Below are 17,458 nucleotides of genomic sequence, written 5' to 3' on the forward strand. Positions count from 1 at the left end.
CTATAAACTTACAATATTCAAAATTTTAAGTGCAAACTACCCACAATCACATGGAAGAATTCTTTGTATCACTGACAGAAGACATGCAAATCAAATCAATAAAAAATCTTAAGTTAGTCATGTCCAACAAATTAGCAATAGTGACAAAAGATGGTAATTGTCAGTTTTTAGAGTTGAGAAAAGATAGACAAAGTAATGCATTATTAGTGGAGCTGTGAATTGGAAAAACTAATTTGGAAAGAAATTTGGAATTAAGCAGAATTAATGCTAAACAAAACAAACTAATTAAGAATGTGCAAAAATATTTGTTAACAATTTTTGAGATGGCAAAGAATGAAAATATAAGGAAGTTTATATAGCTGTGATGAAATACTGTTCTGATGTAAGAAATGATAGAGGGAGAGCTTATGGATTCATAGTGCAAACTGAAACATGCTTTTTTTCCTTTTTCTTGACTTTTTTTGGGGAGGAAGGGTGCAGAAACTTACCTTGCATGACCTTGTATTTGTAATGAGATTTGCATATCTTGATATCTCAATGGGTGGGTAAAGGGAGAGAATTTGGAACTGAAAATAAAGTAAAATTGAATTTTGTAAAATGTCAAAGGGGATGATTTTCAGAGAAACCTGGGAAGACTTACATGAATTGATAGAGAGAACTGAAGCAGAACAGATAACAATTTATACAATGACAACAATATAATAAGGAAAAACAACTGTGAAAGAATCAGAAACTCCAAGTAATGCAACAATCAACATACTACTCACTTCTTTATGGAGAAATTAATGACTCAATAGTACAGAATGAGCTGTGTATTTTTTGGAGATAGCTAATCTGGAAATTTGTTTTGTTTGACTACACATGTTTATAACAAGGTTTTTGATTAGCAACTGGGTGAGGGTTTTGGATGGGAGAGAAGAAAAGCAGTTTTTGTTCATTAAAAACAAACTTAAAATTTTTTTTAAGCTAAAAAATAAATACTTCTTTTTTTAAGTCATCTTATCTCTCTACTATATACAATCTATACTATACACAATTGAACAACTTGATGTCCCTCCTTCAATAGAGGAAGTCCATAAGGCCATTAAACAAATGAGTGCAGGCAAGGCACCCGGTAAAGACGGGATCCCAACCGAGGTGTACAAGGCCTTAAATGGAAAGGCGCTCCAGGCATTCCACATAGTACTGACCAGCATATGGGAAGAGGAAGACATGCCCCCAGAGCTAAGAGATGCCTCCATCGTAGCCCTATACAAGAACAAAGGCTCACAAGCAGCCTGTGACAACTACAGAGGCATCTCACTACTCTCCACTGCCGGAAAGATCCTCGCCCGTGTTATACTCAACAGACTCCTGTCATCTGTTGCAGAGCAGAACCTGCCTGAATCACAATGTGGCTTCCGACCAGATCGCAGCACCATCGACATGGTCTTCACAGTGAGGCAAATGCAGGAAAAAATGCCTTGAGCAGAACCTGAGTCTCTACATTGTCTTCATAAACCTGATGAAGGCGTTCGACACAGTGAACAGGGACGCATTGTGGGTGATCCTCAGCAAGCTCAGCTGCCCAGCAAAATTCGTCAAACTGATCCAGCTCTTTCATGTCGACATGACAGGGGAAGTCCTATCTGGTGGAGAGACTTCCGATCACTTTAACATCTCCAATGGCGTGAAACAAGGCTGTGTCCTCGCTCTGGTACTATTCAACCTATTTTTCACCCAAGTATTATGACATGCTGTGATGGATCTAGACCTGGTTGTCTACATCAAATACCGAATGGATGGCTCACTATTTGACCTTCGCCTCCTGACTGCAAAAAAAAAGACAACAGAGAGACTCATCCTGGAAGCTCTCTTTGCAGATGACTGTGCTCTCATGGCCCGCCAAGAAAATCATCTCCAAATCATTGTGGACAGGTTCTCCACCGCAACAAAACTGTTTGGCCTGACTATCAGCCTCAGCAAAACAGAGGTGCTGTTCCAACCTGCACCAGGGAGGCCAACTAACCAGCCGTGCATTACAATCAATGGCACGCAGCTTTCTAACGTCAACACTTTCAAGTACCTGGGCAGCACCATCGCCAACGACGGGTCCCTAGACCATGAGATCAATGCCAGGATCCAAAAGGCCAGCCAGGCACTCGGGCGGCTGCGCTCCAAAGTCCTCCAACACAGCGGTGTAAGCACTGCGACGAAGCTCAAAGTGTACAACGCAGTGGTCCTCAGCTCGCTCCTGTATGGTTGTGAAACATGGACACTGTACCGGAAGCACATGAAACAGCTGGAGCAATTCCACCAACGCTCCCTCCGGTCAATCATGAGGATCCGATGGCAGGACCGAATCACCAACCAGGAAGTCCTCGACAGAGCCAACTCCACCAGCATCAAAGTCATGGTCCTCCAAACCCAGCTACGATGGTCTGGACACGTCATCCGCATGGACCCACAGAGAATACCAAGACAGGTATTCTATGGTGAACTGTCAGCTGGACTCAGGAAACAAGGCCGACCAAAGAAAAGATTCAAGGATCAGCTAAAGTCCAACTTGAGGTGGGCTGGCATTACACCAAAGCAACTAGAACTCGCTGCCTCTGACAGAAGCAGCTGGCGAACCCACATTAACCATGCCGCCACCACCTTTGAAGATGAGCGACGTCGACGTCTTGCCGCTGCGTGTGAATGCCGACACAGGCCACAACCGCACCTCCCGTAACAACTGGCGTCCCAGGCCCCATGTGCCACAAACTGTGCGCCTCAGCCTTTGGACTCCAAAGCCACATGAGGGTACACCGTAGATGAAACTGCACAAAGACAATTGTCATTCTCGATCACCGAGAGGCTACTACTATATATACAATCTCATTTGGTGATCTCATTAACTAACATGGATTCAAATATATATACATGAATAACTCTCAGAAGTATATATCCGGCCCTAATCTTTCCTAACCACCACTGTTACCTCCAACCACCTGGCAGACATGAATCTGAATTAGTATATGAGCTCCTTGAGGGCAGTAATTGTTTTTGGAATTGATTTTTCCCTCTACCACTTACTACCTTTCAATGATGGAGCATAATATTCTCATATAAAATTTGACTGATTCTTTGACCTATTTATTTAGTATTGAATGATTTTCCACATAAATTTGAATCCTTTCTCCAAATTTCCTTCATAACCTTTTAAAATTATAGTTTGTAAAGAGTTTACTATTTCTAACTTTTTGAACTTATGAGTTCTCCATGACCTAACACATTGCAAAAGTTCCACAAAAAGCTGAAAAATATGTATCCTCTTTATGATTCCCATTCTATAGTCACTAAAGATCTATAGTGATTTCTTTTAATATTCTATTTGGATGCTGAATTTCTTTACTTTCTTATGCCTCCACTAATTAGTGACATTTTTTTCTCCTAGTTCTCCATATAATTTTATTAACTTCTTTAAAATACTTAAGTTCTGCACCATTCTCTCTTTCTATAAATGTGTATGTATATATATATATGATTAATATTGATTTCTTAGAAATTTATGATGTCTTTAAACATCATGTAGTTTTTTTTTAACATCTCTTAACTATATCTAATTTTAATTGACTCATGATTGCTAACTTTTCCTTTTCTGACTTTAGCTAAGGTACAATATGAGAATATTACATTTTTCAGTTTCAGTTTCTGGTCCCTTCAGCCACCCTTTATTTTATTAATTAGTTTATCCTATTCACATCTGAACTGACTACTAAATTTTTTTCTCTTCACAATATCTCATTAAAATATTATATTGTACTTCTGTTTCCCCTTCCCTCTCTCTCCCCTTGTTTAAAAGGGGGAAAGAACAGAAAAAGGGAGGGGGAGAAGAACAAAATTAGAACTAGTTGTGAGCAATCTCATATGATGCATACTTTTCTCTTTCTTGAGGATGTTTTAGAGAAAGTGTTCTCTATCTTTTTTACATCTAGGATTCCCCTTCAGCACTCTGAAGAAACCTAGGGACCCCTTCTCTGAAAAGTATTTTTAAATATATAACTAATATCAAAAGATTACAAAAGAACTAATTATTATAATAGCTATCAAAATATGTGATAAAAATTTACCAACCCCAAATTAAGAACACCTATTTCAGAGGGATACAGTTTAGCTGGAACTATTCCTGTGGCCATATTTCCAGGAAGTCCAACTCATAAGAAAGATAAAAGAAATATTTAAAACTAAATTCTGGACTTCTTCTCAAAGGCATTTCCACAGAAGAGATCAAAACAGAAAATATAATTTATGTCAATGTACAATTTAACAAATTAAATAGGGAGTGTACACATTATTTTTCTTTAATTAAATGGTACACTCCCATATTAATGTTTTCATTAATATGGTAAGCAAATTCCTCAAAGTTATACAATACTCCTACTCCTTGAATCACTGCTACCAAAAATAATTTTACCAACATTTTAAAAAGGAAAACCAAAACCTGAAAATATGTTCTTCTGGCAAGTCTAAACCAATTAATATTCAGTCTTAACCATCCAGAATTTCACCTGTTATTGATCCCTTCTCCTTGAAATATGCTTAGAATAGCTGTTAAGCTAATCTTGAAGCACAACTAGATGTCCAATGATCCTATCTTTACATCATTCTACTTCTCTTAGCCTTAACACACTGATTTCTAGTCATATTGCATGCCCCATATTACAGACAAGGAAGCTGATGCCCAGGGAGGTAATAAAATGTTCATAACCACAGAATCTTCTCAGTTCATGTTTACTCTTTTCCATAATATCATGGTACCTCTGTTACACAGATATTAATGGGATACTTTTGGTGATTTAGACAAGAGACATAATACTAATTACTAACACATTAGTCATACACATCTGAAATTTTTAAATGCCATGGAAATGTTTCCTCAGGAAAAAGATTTAAATGTTCATTCTTCATTTATATAATTATTCAAGTTACTTGTGCAAGATACTCCTAGGCAATAAGATATTGTGTATTTAGGGGAAAACAATATAAACTATTCAGACTCATGATGCCTTGTTTGTTTTTAAACCCCTACTTTTCATCTTAGAATCAATATTAAGTGTCAGTTCCAAGGCAGAGGAGTGGTAAGAAGTAGGCAATTGGGGTTAAGTGATTTGCAAGCTAGGAATTGGCTGAGGCCAAATGTGAACAAAAAAAAAAAGGAGGGGAACAGAGGACCTCCGAGCAGGGTAAATGACATGAATATAAAAAAATGATTGGTTACAGAGTTGAAGCACAGGTAGCAACAAGATTGGTTAGAAATTTGACAATTAGGGTTAAGAAGGCACCACAGGACTAAGAAGAGCTCAATTATTGGAGTCCCGAAACTAGATAGTAGCCCAGACTTTTGGAGAACAAAAGAGATATCTTTGAAACATAGCTTGGTAGACAAAAATGTCAGGCCCTCCCTTTCTTTCTCACACAGTCTGCCAAGGCCGGTAAACATTCCTTGTTCAGGAAAAGATCTATGGCTAAATAGAAAGTGGGATTTCTAAACTTAACTCATTACAGATCAGCTGAATTCTGAACTTAGTTCGGAAACACAGAGCCATAACTTAAGCAATTAAAGGAAGCAAATGAAAGCAACACTTTGGTCCTCCGTTAGATCTGTTATTAGTGAGTCCAAAGCCTCTTCTAAAAACGGGAATTCTGCTAGGAAGAGTGGCAGGATTAAATTCATTTCCATTGTCATGTCTAAACTATGTCTCTCTACATTTGAGATCACAAAGCCCAACTCCAAGTACCAACATGCATGAAGTTGAAACAGGTCTTCCAAGGACTAAATATACTAAATGAAACTTAAGCTCTGACAGGTTCTATCACACTGGAAAACATATTAATCAAAGAAGAACAAAAGTAAAGGATATCATCAAGGGATAAGATGATACAAAGAGACTACTGGGTGCCCCTCTTTAGCAAAACAGGAGAAAGTGAGAAAGTCCTCTGAGCTTACAGTCTGGGCCTCCTGTGACAACTTGTGAGAAAATCTCAACCAAAATTACACAGGCTGGGAAGGGGGCAAAAAGGTTCCAATCTGTATGATGGGAAGTAACTTTTTTATAGATGAGGTGACAGATTCATTTGAGTATTAAACTTGAGAATTATATAAGTTGTACTTACTAGAGAACCTATACAATAAAATCCAAGTATTAATTATAATAATAACCTCCTTTGTAAAAGATTGCAGATAGAAGTTTATGAATGAATATGAAATTTCATATAATAAGGGAATTTATACAGTTTCAGTGAACTCACTTTTCAAATTATTAATAGTGTACTAACTGATGTAATCTTATTAAGGCTCCCCACATGATACCTTCATAGTCTTATACTATGTTATTGCCATTCTGATCATTATAGCCTTTACAAAGATGACTATTTACAAGGACAAATGACTGAGACAATCCAAGAGAATAGGTTCAATAAATCTCTACTTGGTATCATAGGAAACAAGATCAATGGCAATTCTATAAAGGCTCTTCCCTGGCTCTCCCCAATTCTACAAGACTTTTTCTTTACCTAACTCTTAGAATCCCTAGTTTCCTTCAAAAATCAGTTTGAACACCATTTTGTATAATGGAGCCTTTTCTGGTCAACCGTGATACAAAGTTACATTTATGCATGCTTCATCTATTTTTATATGTGTATACATTATCTCCTCCATTAGAATGTAAATATTCTTTAAAGGCAGAGACTGTTTCTCTTTTGTCTTTATATATCTCTACCATCTACCAAAGTGTCTGGCACTACACAAGCACTTAATAAATGTTGATGACTTATTCCCAGGTTCTTGAAGTCTGGTTTTTGTTTTCACTGTCAAACTGTCCTTCATCTGACATAGTGACCTCCTACAGGGCACAAGACCTGGTTATGAAGTGGAAAGAGATTAAAAAGTATTGTTTTCCCACTGTTTCCTGTGGAAGTCTCATCTGCTGCTCCAAATTTGGCAAAAGAAAACGAGAATTTGGGAGATAGGAGGAGCAAATAACTTGATAACATAATGTTATTCAGCAAAGTTCTATTCAAAAAAGCATGTTACACTAACAGTGAAAACTAGAAATGATCAATTGATTTTCAGTGCTTAGAGCCTGGCACATAGAAGGCACATTAATAAATATTGATCATTTTTTAGTTACCTGAAGAGAACAAAAATAAGTGGCTCAAATATTGCACTGAATAAGGCGGCTTATCTATACAGATTTATTTTGAATTAAGCAATATAGCCTTCTTTCCTTTCCTTTTTTGGGGGAGGCAAGGGCAGTGGGCAGTATATAATACAGATTTAGAACAAAGAAACCTTACCCATCATTTAGTCAAACCCTTTATCTTCCAGATAAGGAAAATGAGGCACATTGAGTTAGTAAGAACACAAAGGTAGGGGGCAGCTGGGTGGTTCAGTGGATTGAGAGCTAGCCCTAGAGATGGGAGGTCCTAGGTTCAAATCTGGCCTCAGACACTTCCCAGCTGTGTGACCCTGGGCAAGTCACTTAACCCCCCTTGCCTAGCCTTTACTGCTCTTCTGTCTTGGAACCAATACACAGTATTGATTCAAGAGGGAAGGGAAGGGTTTATTAAAACAACAATAACAACACAAGGATAGTAAACAAAAGAGTCAGGGATTAAAGGAAGGTCCTTTAACTCTAAATCCAATGTTCTTTCCACAATTCCAAAATGTCTTCATGATGTTCCAGCCTCTGATGTCATCTGTCTAACTCCAAATAAGGAAACTCTGACAAGGCAAAACGGTAATTGTTCTGTAACTCTGAGTGGGGCAAGGAGGGAGCACTTATAGTGTTTTTTAAGTTTTATTTTTTAAAACCCTTACTTTTCATCAATACTAAGTATTGGTTCCAAGGCAGAAGAACAGTAAGGATTAGATAATTGGGGTTGAGCTACATGTCCAGAGACACATAGCTAGGAAATCAAATTTCAACCCAGAACCTCCTGTCTCTAGGCCTGGATCTCAATCCACTAAGCCACCTAGCTGCCACTTATATAGTGTTTTAAAGTTTTAGAGCTATTTAAATGTTATCTCATTTAACCTCCTGACAATCCTAGGGAAGTAGGTACTATTATTATTGCAATCTTGTTAAGGATAAAAATTTTAACTCAAGGTAGTCAAGTGATTTAAAAAGACAGGATTCAAACTCAAGATTTTCTCATTGTGACTGAGCTCGAGTTTTCTGGTGCATCAAGAGCTTAAAAAACTTGCCCTACTACATATAAACCAGAAACTTGACTTCAATTTTTGTTTTTACTATATTTCTCACCTCTCTGGATGATGTGCACATAAGGCAAAATGGCAATAACAACTCAGATAAAAGATGGAATCCAAAATTAACTTACTACAAATATAGCAACTTCTCTACAAGAAAAAAGTATATATGTTTTACTTTAAAAACAGAATGTTAAGAGAAATTTTTAAAATTTATCTTTGAAATCAAACAAAACAGGGAAAATTTTCCATGCAATTGTTTCATCCAGCTCTGAAATAGAATTTAGTTCTCAATATCACAAACAGTAACAAACAGAAATAAAGGAAGACATCATTAGAATATTTTGAATCGAGCAGATCTTTTCATTTAAATATCTATACCAAGACCCAACCAATTACAATATGCTCTTGCAAATAATTCCCTTGCAACAAAATTTTAATTCTATTTTAAAAGATAATTTCATTTTTAAAAGGAATTTCTTTTCCTAAAGAAAATTGACAATTTCAAATACTGAAATTTTAGCAAAGAGCTTTATACACAAAACATGCTTAATAAATGAATTAATTTGCTGACCTCCGACACTTCCTAGCTGTGTGATCCTGGGCTAGTCACTTAACCCCCATTGCCTAGCCCTTACCACTCTTCTGCCTTAGAACCAATACTCAGTATTGGTTCTAAGACAGAAGGTAAGGGTTTAAAATAAAATAAAATAAATTATTTTGGCAGCAACAAGCAAATATACATAAAATGATAACATTTATATAAAGCAAAGCCTTAGTAAAGTTCCACCATCTTATTCCAAATATCCAATAAGAAATAAGATCAATTCAATTAAATAACTATTTATCTGTTGGCTGTTTAAAATTATAAAATAAAAAATGGCAGAATCATATAATAAAGGCTACAAAGAATCTATGTGAATAAACATGCCCCCACACTTCCAAAAACCTTAATAAAGCTCATTAAAATAAATAATAAAATATAATACAAAATTAATAAAATAAAAAAGAAAAGCTTTTGAGACAAACATCTTATATTTTAATTTATTCTACTTATTTCATTAGCAACAATGAAATATTCCTGAGGAATATTCTTAATAAAAAGACACACAAACACATTTCCTATTCTAAATTAATTTAGAAAAATCTACAAGCTTGATCAATTTTTAAGATATTTTCACATGTAAGAAAATAATCAATGTCATAAAAACACTACATAAAACTTAAAATTTTGCTGTATTAGCACCATTACCTGGTTACAGGATATCTAGCTTCTAATGAATTCTGTTGTTAATGCAAAGGAGTTCTTATAGGATGAACAAAGAACATTTCCTTCCATTATCAGGATATAAAAATAGAAATAAGTAGATAATTTAAAGAGGAGATTCCATTGCTATTGCTAATGTAAAAGCACAATCTCAATGTTCAGTTGTAATTATGTAATTACTAAAGGATAACTTTTAAAACATATTAGAACCATTCTTATATCCTTTAAAATTACTTATAAATACAACCAATTCTTTAGATACATTTGACATTATACAATGATGTCATGTAGGAAAGCAAAGAAAGACTACTATACTTAACCTTTTATGGGCTCTATGTTCTATAAAATTCTTACTATACCTAATTACTATTGTGCAATTTACCTTATCCCACAGTAAATCAACACTTGAAATGAGTAAACAATAACAAAACCATACATAAGGAACATCATCTGGGAAAATATAGACTCCTCTTGGTCATAATCTGCTACACAAGATATGGCTAAAGTGCATGTTTGTTTCATGCTTAATAATTTTTCTTAACAAAAGATCTAGGCTGATCAAAATATTTATATTTTCCAATAAAATTATCACTACTACTTAGAAAAAAAGCAAAAGGTGCTATGGAGGGAACAGAGAGAATACCTATATATGAAGGTTAGTTAATGAAGCAGAAAATATTTTCTGCCTTTCACCAAGGACATAGAATTATAGAATTGGTAGTTATAACAAAAATGAATATTCTGATAAAAAACTAACCCATACAATGACTTCAATTTAAGTTAGATGAGAAAAGCCCAGAAAGTGTTTGACTTCTCCAATATCACATAGTTCATTAGTAAAATAAAAAGTTTTTTTAAAATAGATGCTCTTTGTATTATACATTATAAGGGCCAGAAGGAAGATTAAAATGTGATCTTCCTTTATGCATTTTCAACTTAGTTGAAGAAACAAGATAAAAACACATTAAAATTTATGAATCGATATAAAATTTAAGTTAAGTTTGAAGGCAACATTGGAAAAGATGCCATAAAGCATTATGTCATTAACTTATAAGCTATATAGACAATAATTTTATCGGAATCCAAAGAAAGGAATGGGCACTCTAAGACATTGTAGTCAGAAAAAGTTTTACAGCAGAGATATGATCTGTAATGGATGTTGAACAATTAGGATGGATTTGATTTTTTGACTATATGAAAGAGGAAACATCCAGAGAGGATGTGTCCTCTACTAATGCAGACCTGAAACTTCTGCAATTTAAACAATGAGAAGTGCCTGGGGATACTGAGAAGTTTGAAAGCCTTGTCCACAGCCACAAAGTCAGTTATGATAATTTGAACTAGTTTCAGAGTTCAGCACTTAGTTCATGTTGTCTGTCAGGATCTGAGGTGTACAGAAAGAGGTAACAAAACATAGGCTGGAGATCTGAAATACGAGACTAAGAAATTTAGCTCTAAGGCAAAAATATGTCATTGAGAATTTCTGAGTAACATTTAAGGAAACTTGTAGTAGTAGTCTCTTGGTAACCGAGGATGACGATTGTCTTTGTGCATTTTCATCTATGATAGATGAGTGTGCACAAAGTTCTTTTATATAAGAGCAAAAAAATTGATAAAGAGGACTAGATATATAGCAAGTACATTTAAAAAAAGGAAAAAGAAAGTACTAAATCACATATCTTAATGAGAATTCTAAATTTGCCGTACCATATTCTTATATAAGTGACAAATATAGTGACAAATATAGGCACTAGTTATGGAGTCAGAAAGACCTGGGGTTCAACTGCTTCTGACCAAAAGGGAATGTGTGACCATGATCAAGTCATTTAGCCTTTTAGTTCCTGGAGTCAACTCTCTACATCTCTGACTTTCCTACAGGAATGAAATTATAGATCTCAGCAAAAGACTAAATGGTTCTAGGCTTTCAAGCAATTTAGATAAAAATCAATTCTAAAAAATTCTTAGTAAAATATATTTGTCAATTATAACGATGTCCTTAATGACATCTGAACTAGCTCCTTGCCTGATTTCAATTGATGTGTATTCAAACAAGTATATTAATTAAATACTATGTGCCAGGTATCTCACTAAGTGTTGGGGATACAAAGTAAAAGACAGTCTCCGTTCTCAAAGAGCTCACAGTCTAATGAGGGAGACACGAAGCATGTGCAGACAAGCTATATGTAACATATTTGAAATAATCAACAAAGGAAAAATTTTAAATTAAACAGAGAAAGACTATCTGCATTAGTTAGAACCTTAAGGAAGTATTTTTACCTGAAGAAAACAACTAAAATGGATAGGTGATTTTTTTCATGTAAAAATATTTCAGACTTGGAAACCAAGAGTCATTTGCAGCAGTCGTAACTGAAGTCTGTAGTAAGCTTAGTGCTCTTATAGAGTCCTCTCTTTTAACCCTCTTACTTCACTTGGTGATCTCATGATGATTCTCAGATTTACCTACCCTGCCCCAAACTCTCTGCTGACCCTCTGATTTTATGACTTTTATGATTTTATGACTGCCTTTAAAACTTCTCAAACTGGCTGTCCAGTAAACATCTTAAATCAATGTATCCAAATTGAACTATCTTTTGCCCTAATGCCTCCACCATCACCCTCCATGTTCCACCTTCTCTGTTACTGTAGAGGGTAACCCAATTCTCCCCGAATGGACTCTTGAATACATCGCACTCCTCCATACATGAGCCGCTGCCAAGGCCTGATGATTTCACTTTGCTACAGTGATCACATACTTCTCCCTTCTCCCCTTACTTATTTCAAGAGCCAGCTGGTGGGTCAGCCTGCCTCAAGACTTCCCATATCCCCAAATTGGCACACTAATCCATTGCTGGTAGAACTGTGAATTGATCCAACCATTCTGGTGGGCAATTTGGAATTATGCCCAAAGGGCTTTAAAAGACTGCCTGCCCTTTGATCCAGCCATACCATTGCTGGGTTTATATCCCAGAGAGATAATAAGGAGAAAGACTTTTACAAAAATATTTGTAGCTGCACTCTTTTTGTGACAAAAAAATTGGAAAATGAGGGGATGCCCTTCAATTGGGGAATGGCTGAACAAATTGTGGTATATGTTGGTGATGGAATACTATTGTGCTCAAAGGAATAATGAACTGGAGGAATTCCATATAAACTGGAATGACCTCCAGGAAGTGATGCAGAGTGAAAGGAGCAGAACCAGGAGAACATTATACACAGAGACTGATACACTGTGGTACAATCAAATGTAAAGGACTTCTATATTAGCAGCAATGCAATAATCCAGGACAATTTTGAGGGACTTATGAGAAAGAACACCATCCACATCCAGAGAAAGAACTGTGGGAATAGAAACACAGAAGAAAAACAACTGCTTGATCACATGGCTTGATGGGGATATGATTGGTGATGTAGGCTGCAAATGATCACCTTAATGCAAATATTAATAATATGGAAATAGGTTTTGGTCATTGATATATGCAAAATCCAGTTAAATTGCTCATTGGCTACAGGAAGGGGGAGGAAGAAGGGGAGGGAAAGAACATGAATCATGTAACCATGGAAAAATATTCGAGATTAATTAAATAAATAAAAATAAATTAAAATGAGCCCTTACCAAAGGGTAGGAAGGGAAAAAAAAGACTCTCCACATCTTGATCACGAAAGTATTTTTCCTAAAATGTGGATCCAATCTGGGCAACCCCTCTCTCCATTCAATAAGCTCCAGGAGCTTCTTATTGGCAATAACATATGCCAAATAAAATATGTTCCCTGCCCCCTCCTACATTTCCAATCTTCTCACACTTTATTCCCTGACTCAGTGACACTGACTTCCTGGCTGTTTCTCAAATGACACATTCTCTCTTAGTTCCAGGCATTTTCTCTGGCTGTCTCCCATGTCTGGAATGCTCACTCTCTTCTCTACTCCAACTATTGATCTTCCTGGTTTCCTTTAAGTCCCAAATAAAATTCTCCCTTCTATAGGAAGCTTTCCCTAAGCACTTTAAAGTATCCTGCTTCTCCTGTTATTTTCTATTTATTTTGTTTATAGATTACTTTGAATACAGTTATTTGCATATTGTCTCACCAATTAGATTTTAAGTTTTTTGAGGACAGTAACTCTCTTTCTGCCTCTTTTTGAATTCCCTTAGTGCCTGGCACTTAATAAATATTTCCTGATGAACAGATAATGTGTGCGCGCGTGTGTATGTGTGTGTGTATATAAAAATAAAAACAAGAATCTTCAAAGCACTTTACAAATATTATCTGCTTTGATCCTTATAACAACCCTGGGAGGTAGATGCTATTATTATCCCCATTTTAGAGATGCAAAAATTGAGGGACTCAGGTTAAGTGATTTTCCCAAAGTCACAAAGTTAGGAAATATTTGAGACCACAATGAACTCAGGCCTTCTTGCCTCTAACTTCAGCAATCTACTTACTGTGCCATCTAGCTGCAAAAAAAAAAAAAAGTGTTAGAAAATAAAAAGAAAAAAGACTAGCATGTATATAAGCTACAAGAGTAGCACACACACCCCCAAGTGTGGGAGGAAAGGTATTGGCCAGCTCTAAAAATAAGATAGTTAAGGAGTTGCCTATAGTCTTTTATCTCCCTCTCAATGTTAATTTACTGAGCAATCCCAAAGCTTGGGTCAATGCCACAATAGTTTTTAACCATTCATTCAACTGCCATAGCTAGACTGATAATGCTTAGATAAACCAGCTAATAAAAAGATGCACAACTTAAGTCCTGAAAGGGTCTTCTTTCATATTGAAAGGGTCTTCTTTCATACCACAGCTCTACATAAGAAACAGCTTGAGGATATTATCACAATGGGGCCTCAGCCAATCTTGCTGAATTTTTTAACCAAATAAATGACTTGGATATCTCAGTGTGGGGGACACTATGGAGCATGGCTTATAATGTTCTCAGTCCTAGTGATTCTGTTTTGTTTTGTCCTTTTAAGCAAATGAAAAAGTCCAGAAGGTCATCTTTTAGAAATCTCAGAAATGTAAAAACTAAAAAATACATTATATCAATAAGTAGATCACATAAAAAATTTTAAATCAGATAAAACTATTCTTACAGATTCAAGTCTAAAGGTTAAATAAATAAGGGAATAGAATAAGTTGAGTCTAAATAGATCCTAAATGTTAGAAATGACAATACAAATGGACTTGGAATAGGGAAAGAAGTTGCATATATTAAAGTAAAAATATATTTAACATAAACATAAGCCCCCAAACAAAACTAGTAATAATGGAATTAATTCAAAATATAAACCCATTTTGTTGATTATCTAAAGATGCACATAAATAAGCAAGAATCTTCTGGTATTTTGGTGACAACAACTAGATTTTATATAGAACTTCAAGGTTTGCAAAGAGCCTTACAAAGATCAGTATCCTTACTTCCACTTTCCCTACTCAAAATAATTCACAATGTAAATCCTAATAACTTTCAAGTTCAAGTATAGCATTTATGTCTTAAGACAATTTGAAAACTAAAATGAACAATAACAGTAGAAACCTCTAATTTAAAAATTAAGTATCTTTTCTTGGCCATGGCATAAAATAGAAACTTCTTCCCTTAAAATTTTACTTGATAAAAAGCTTCTGTATTTTATGTAATATATTATTACAATATAACTAAAATGTCTGCCCTAAATAAATCCCTAAGTACTTGATCTTATACTATTCAAAATGACAGAAGTTGGTATATTTTTGTAAAAATGGAATTTCAAATGGTTCAGAAGTGGTTTTTAAAAATAAATTCTTGTAACATTTTCTTGTTTCTATGAATTGCATGATTAAATTGAAAATTGTTCATTAATAAATTGAGATTATATTCTTTCATCTTCATAAAACTCTTCAGCAACTACTAACTAGTTAAATAATACTTTGTTGATTTTCAACTCCAAAATTCTGAGAATTTGGTCCAAATTCCACTGAAGTCAAAGCTACATTCTTAAGAATATGTATGGTTGTTAGACAAATGGTAGCACTGTTCTTTAAAAATACAATTATCTCCAGAATGAAAATCTGGATCTTCCATGATATAGTTTAGTAACATCAAAAAAATAAATAAATAAAATCTAAATATCTAAGAAAAACTAAATATTTAACATATTTTTACTTTACCCAGTTGATGATATTCATACTTGTCATGATTAGGATGAAGATAATTAATGGCATCTTCATTTGTAGTCTTCCCTAAAGAAAGCAGACTAAAACGTCTCATCTTCAGCAATAGTGGGGAGTTTTCCTGAAAATTATCATCAGTATCCAAAACCACATCTCCAAGAAGGACAGTATGCACACCCTTTTTAAAAAACTCCATCTTCAGATTCTTCTACATAACTAATATCAATTATTAATAACTTTCAACAATGACAGATAGGTACTAGCACAAACTTTCCCACTGTCAAATTAAGATAGACTGTTAATGGAGCAAAGAAAGTCATGTGAACTCAGGCAGCAATAAATTCTAGGAGGTCAAGAACCAGCTGTCTTGAAGTTGATTTTTCAAGACATTCACTGCACAAAACAGATAACAAAAGCAAACAGAAAAACAACCCAGTTATATATGTACAAAGGATATTAAGTGAAGAGTACAAAAGCCACAATATTTTAGCATAACTATAATTCAAATTTAACCACAAATAAATTAGAATTTTGAAATATATGTGTATATATATACATATATATATTGATCTTGGTTGAATGATCAGTTAGTTAGTGTATAGCTGGGATAACTAACAGGAACTTAAGTCAAAGATAATGCTTATCACTTAGAAAGTTCATCAAGAAGCCTCAGAAGCAACTCTTACTCTACACATAAAAGAACAATAAAAACCTGTGCACTGTTCAGCATACTCCATTATACTTAACATAAAACCATTTAATATGTGAACTGTTCATTATTAGTGGTAACAATGAAAGTATCAGCATAGATAACTTAATGAAAATAAATAAGGGTATGAAAAATATGTGCAACTGCAACATATTTAACTGCAACATTTTTAAAAACTTAAAATGTTCAAATTATAAACTTTGCAAACACAGAAAATAACTATTTTTAAATAGCAGAGCATTGTATGAAATGTTGCATAATATAAACAAAAGAAACTTAACTTATTCCTCTAAAGTAATATAGTAAAATGTTGCAATTGTTCAGTGTATATAAAATAACAGATAGCTGAAATAAAAATCTTAATCTGATTAATTTCTCCTCCATTCCTTTCTCCTTGCCCTCTGGTGGAAATGTTAATGCACAAAAAAAGAAACAAACAAACAAAAGGATATAAGAAGTACAAACTGGAATTTGCTATTTTGATCAAGAAGTTAATTGTGCTTAACATTAAAAAAAATGTTAAGCAGATATTGAATATCTCATTTTTACTAGTGAAATATGAATGAGCACATTACCAATGAAATGACAAAAAATAACTACAAATATGCTAATGATACTACTAAAAAAGTATATGGAAGTATAAAATAGTTATAGTTAATGGAAATGGATAGCTAATGAAAGTTAAGATAAATAGAGTTGCCCACTACTACAAAAAGCCATCACTGAATAATTTTTCAGTTTTTTGTAAGTAAAGCAATTCCATGTATTTATTTAATTATTATTTAAATATTTACTGAGCTCCTATTACATGCAAAGTACACAGTTAAGGGAGGGTTTGGAAAATGTAGTAAAGAAGATTACCGAGTCCTTAAACAAATATAGTCTCCAGATCAAGACATATTAAAATAACCTATGCCAATTAAAATTCTATCTTATGTTGTTCTCTAATTTTAGATTTTCTTTTTCTTCCCAAATACATTGGAAACAATTTGAAGATGAGGCCCATCTTCTTTTTCCTGGATCTTCACAGCACCCAAGGCATTGTGGGACACAGAATAATAAATGTTGTTTTCCTTATTAGGAAAAAGAATAAATTTCCAAAATGTGT

General features: G+C 34.5%; 1 protein-coding gene across 10 annotated transcripts in view; it reads right to left on the minus strand.

The window, feature by feature from the left end:
- FRYL (FRY like transcription coactivator) overlaps positions 1-17,458 on the minus strand; it is a 309,155-nt gene that overhangs the window by 200,462 nt on the left and 91,235 nt on the right. For 7 of the 10 annotated variants that reach the window (XM_016423259.2, XM_001364319.5, XM_016423258.2 and 4 more), the window contains exon 1: positions 15,639-16,506. The exons of the other annotated variants lie outside the window; for them this stretch is intronic. In XM_016423259.2, coding sequence (XP_016278745.2) covers positions 15,639-15,837 — 199 coding nt within the window. In that variant the 5' untranslated portion in view covers positions 15,838-16,506. Of the gene's footprint in view, positions 1-15,638; positions 16,507-17,458 lie in introns of those variants that run through there. 10 annotated transcript variants of the gene reach the window in all.

Source organism: Monodelphis domestica, chromosome 6 (genome assembly GCF_027887165.1).
Source record: "Monodelphis domestica isolate mMonDom1 chromosome 6, mMonDom1.pri, whole genome shotgun sequence".
Taxonomy (NCBI): Eukaryota; Metazoa; Chordata; class Mammalia; order Didelphimorphia; family Didelphidae; genus Monodelphis; species Monodelphis domestica.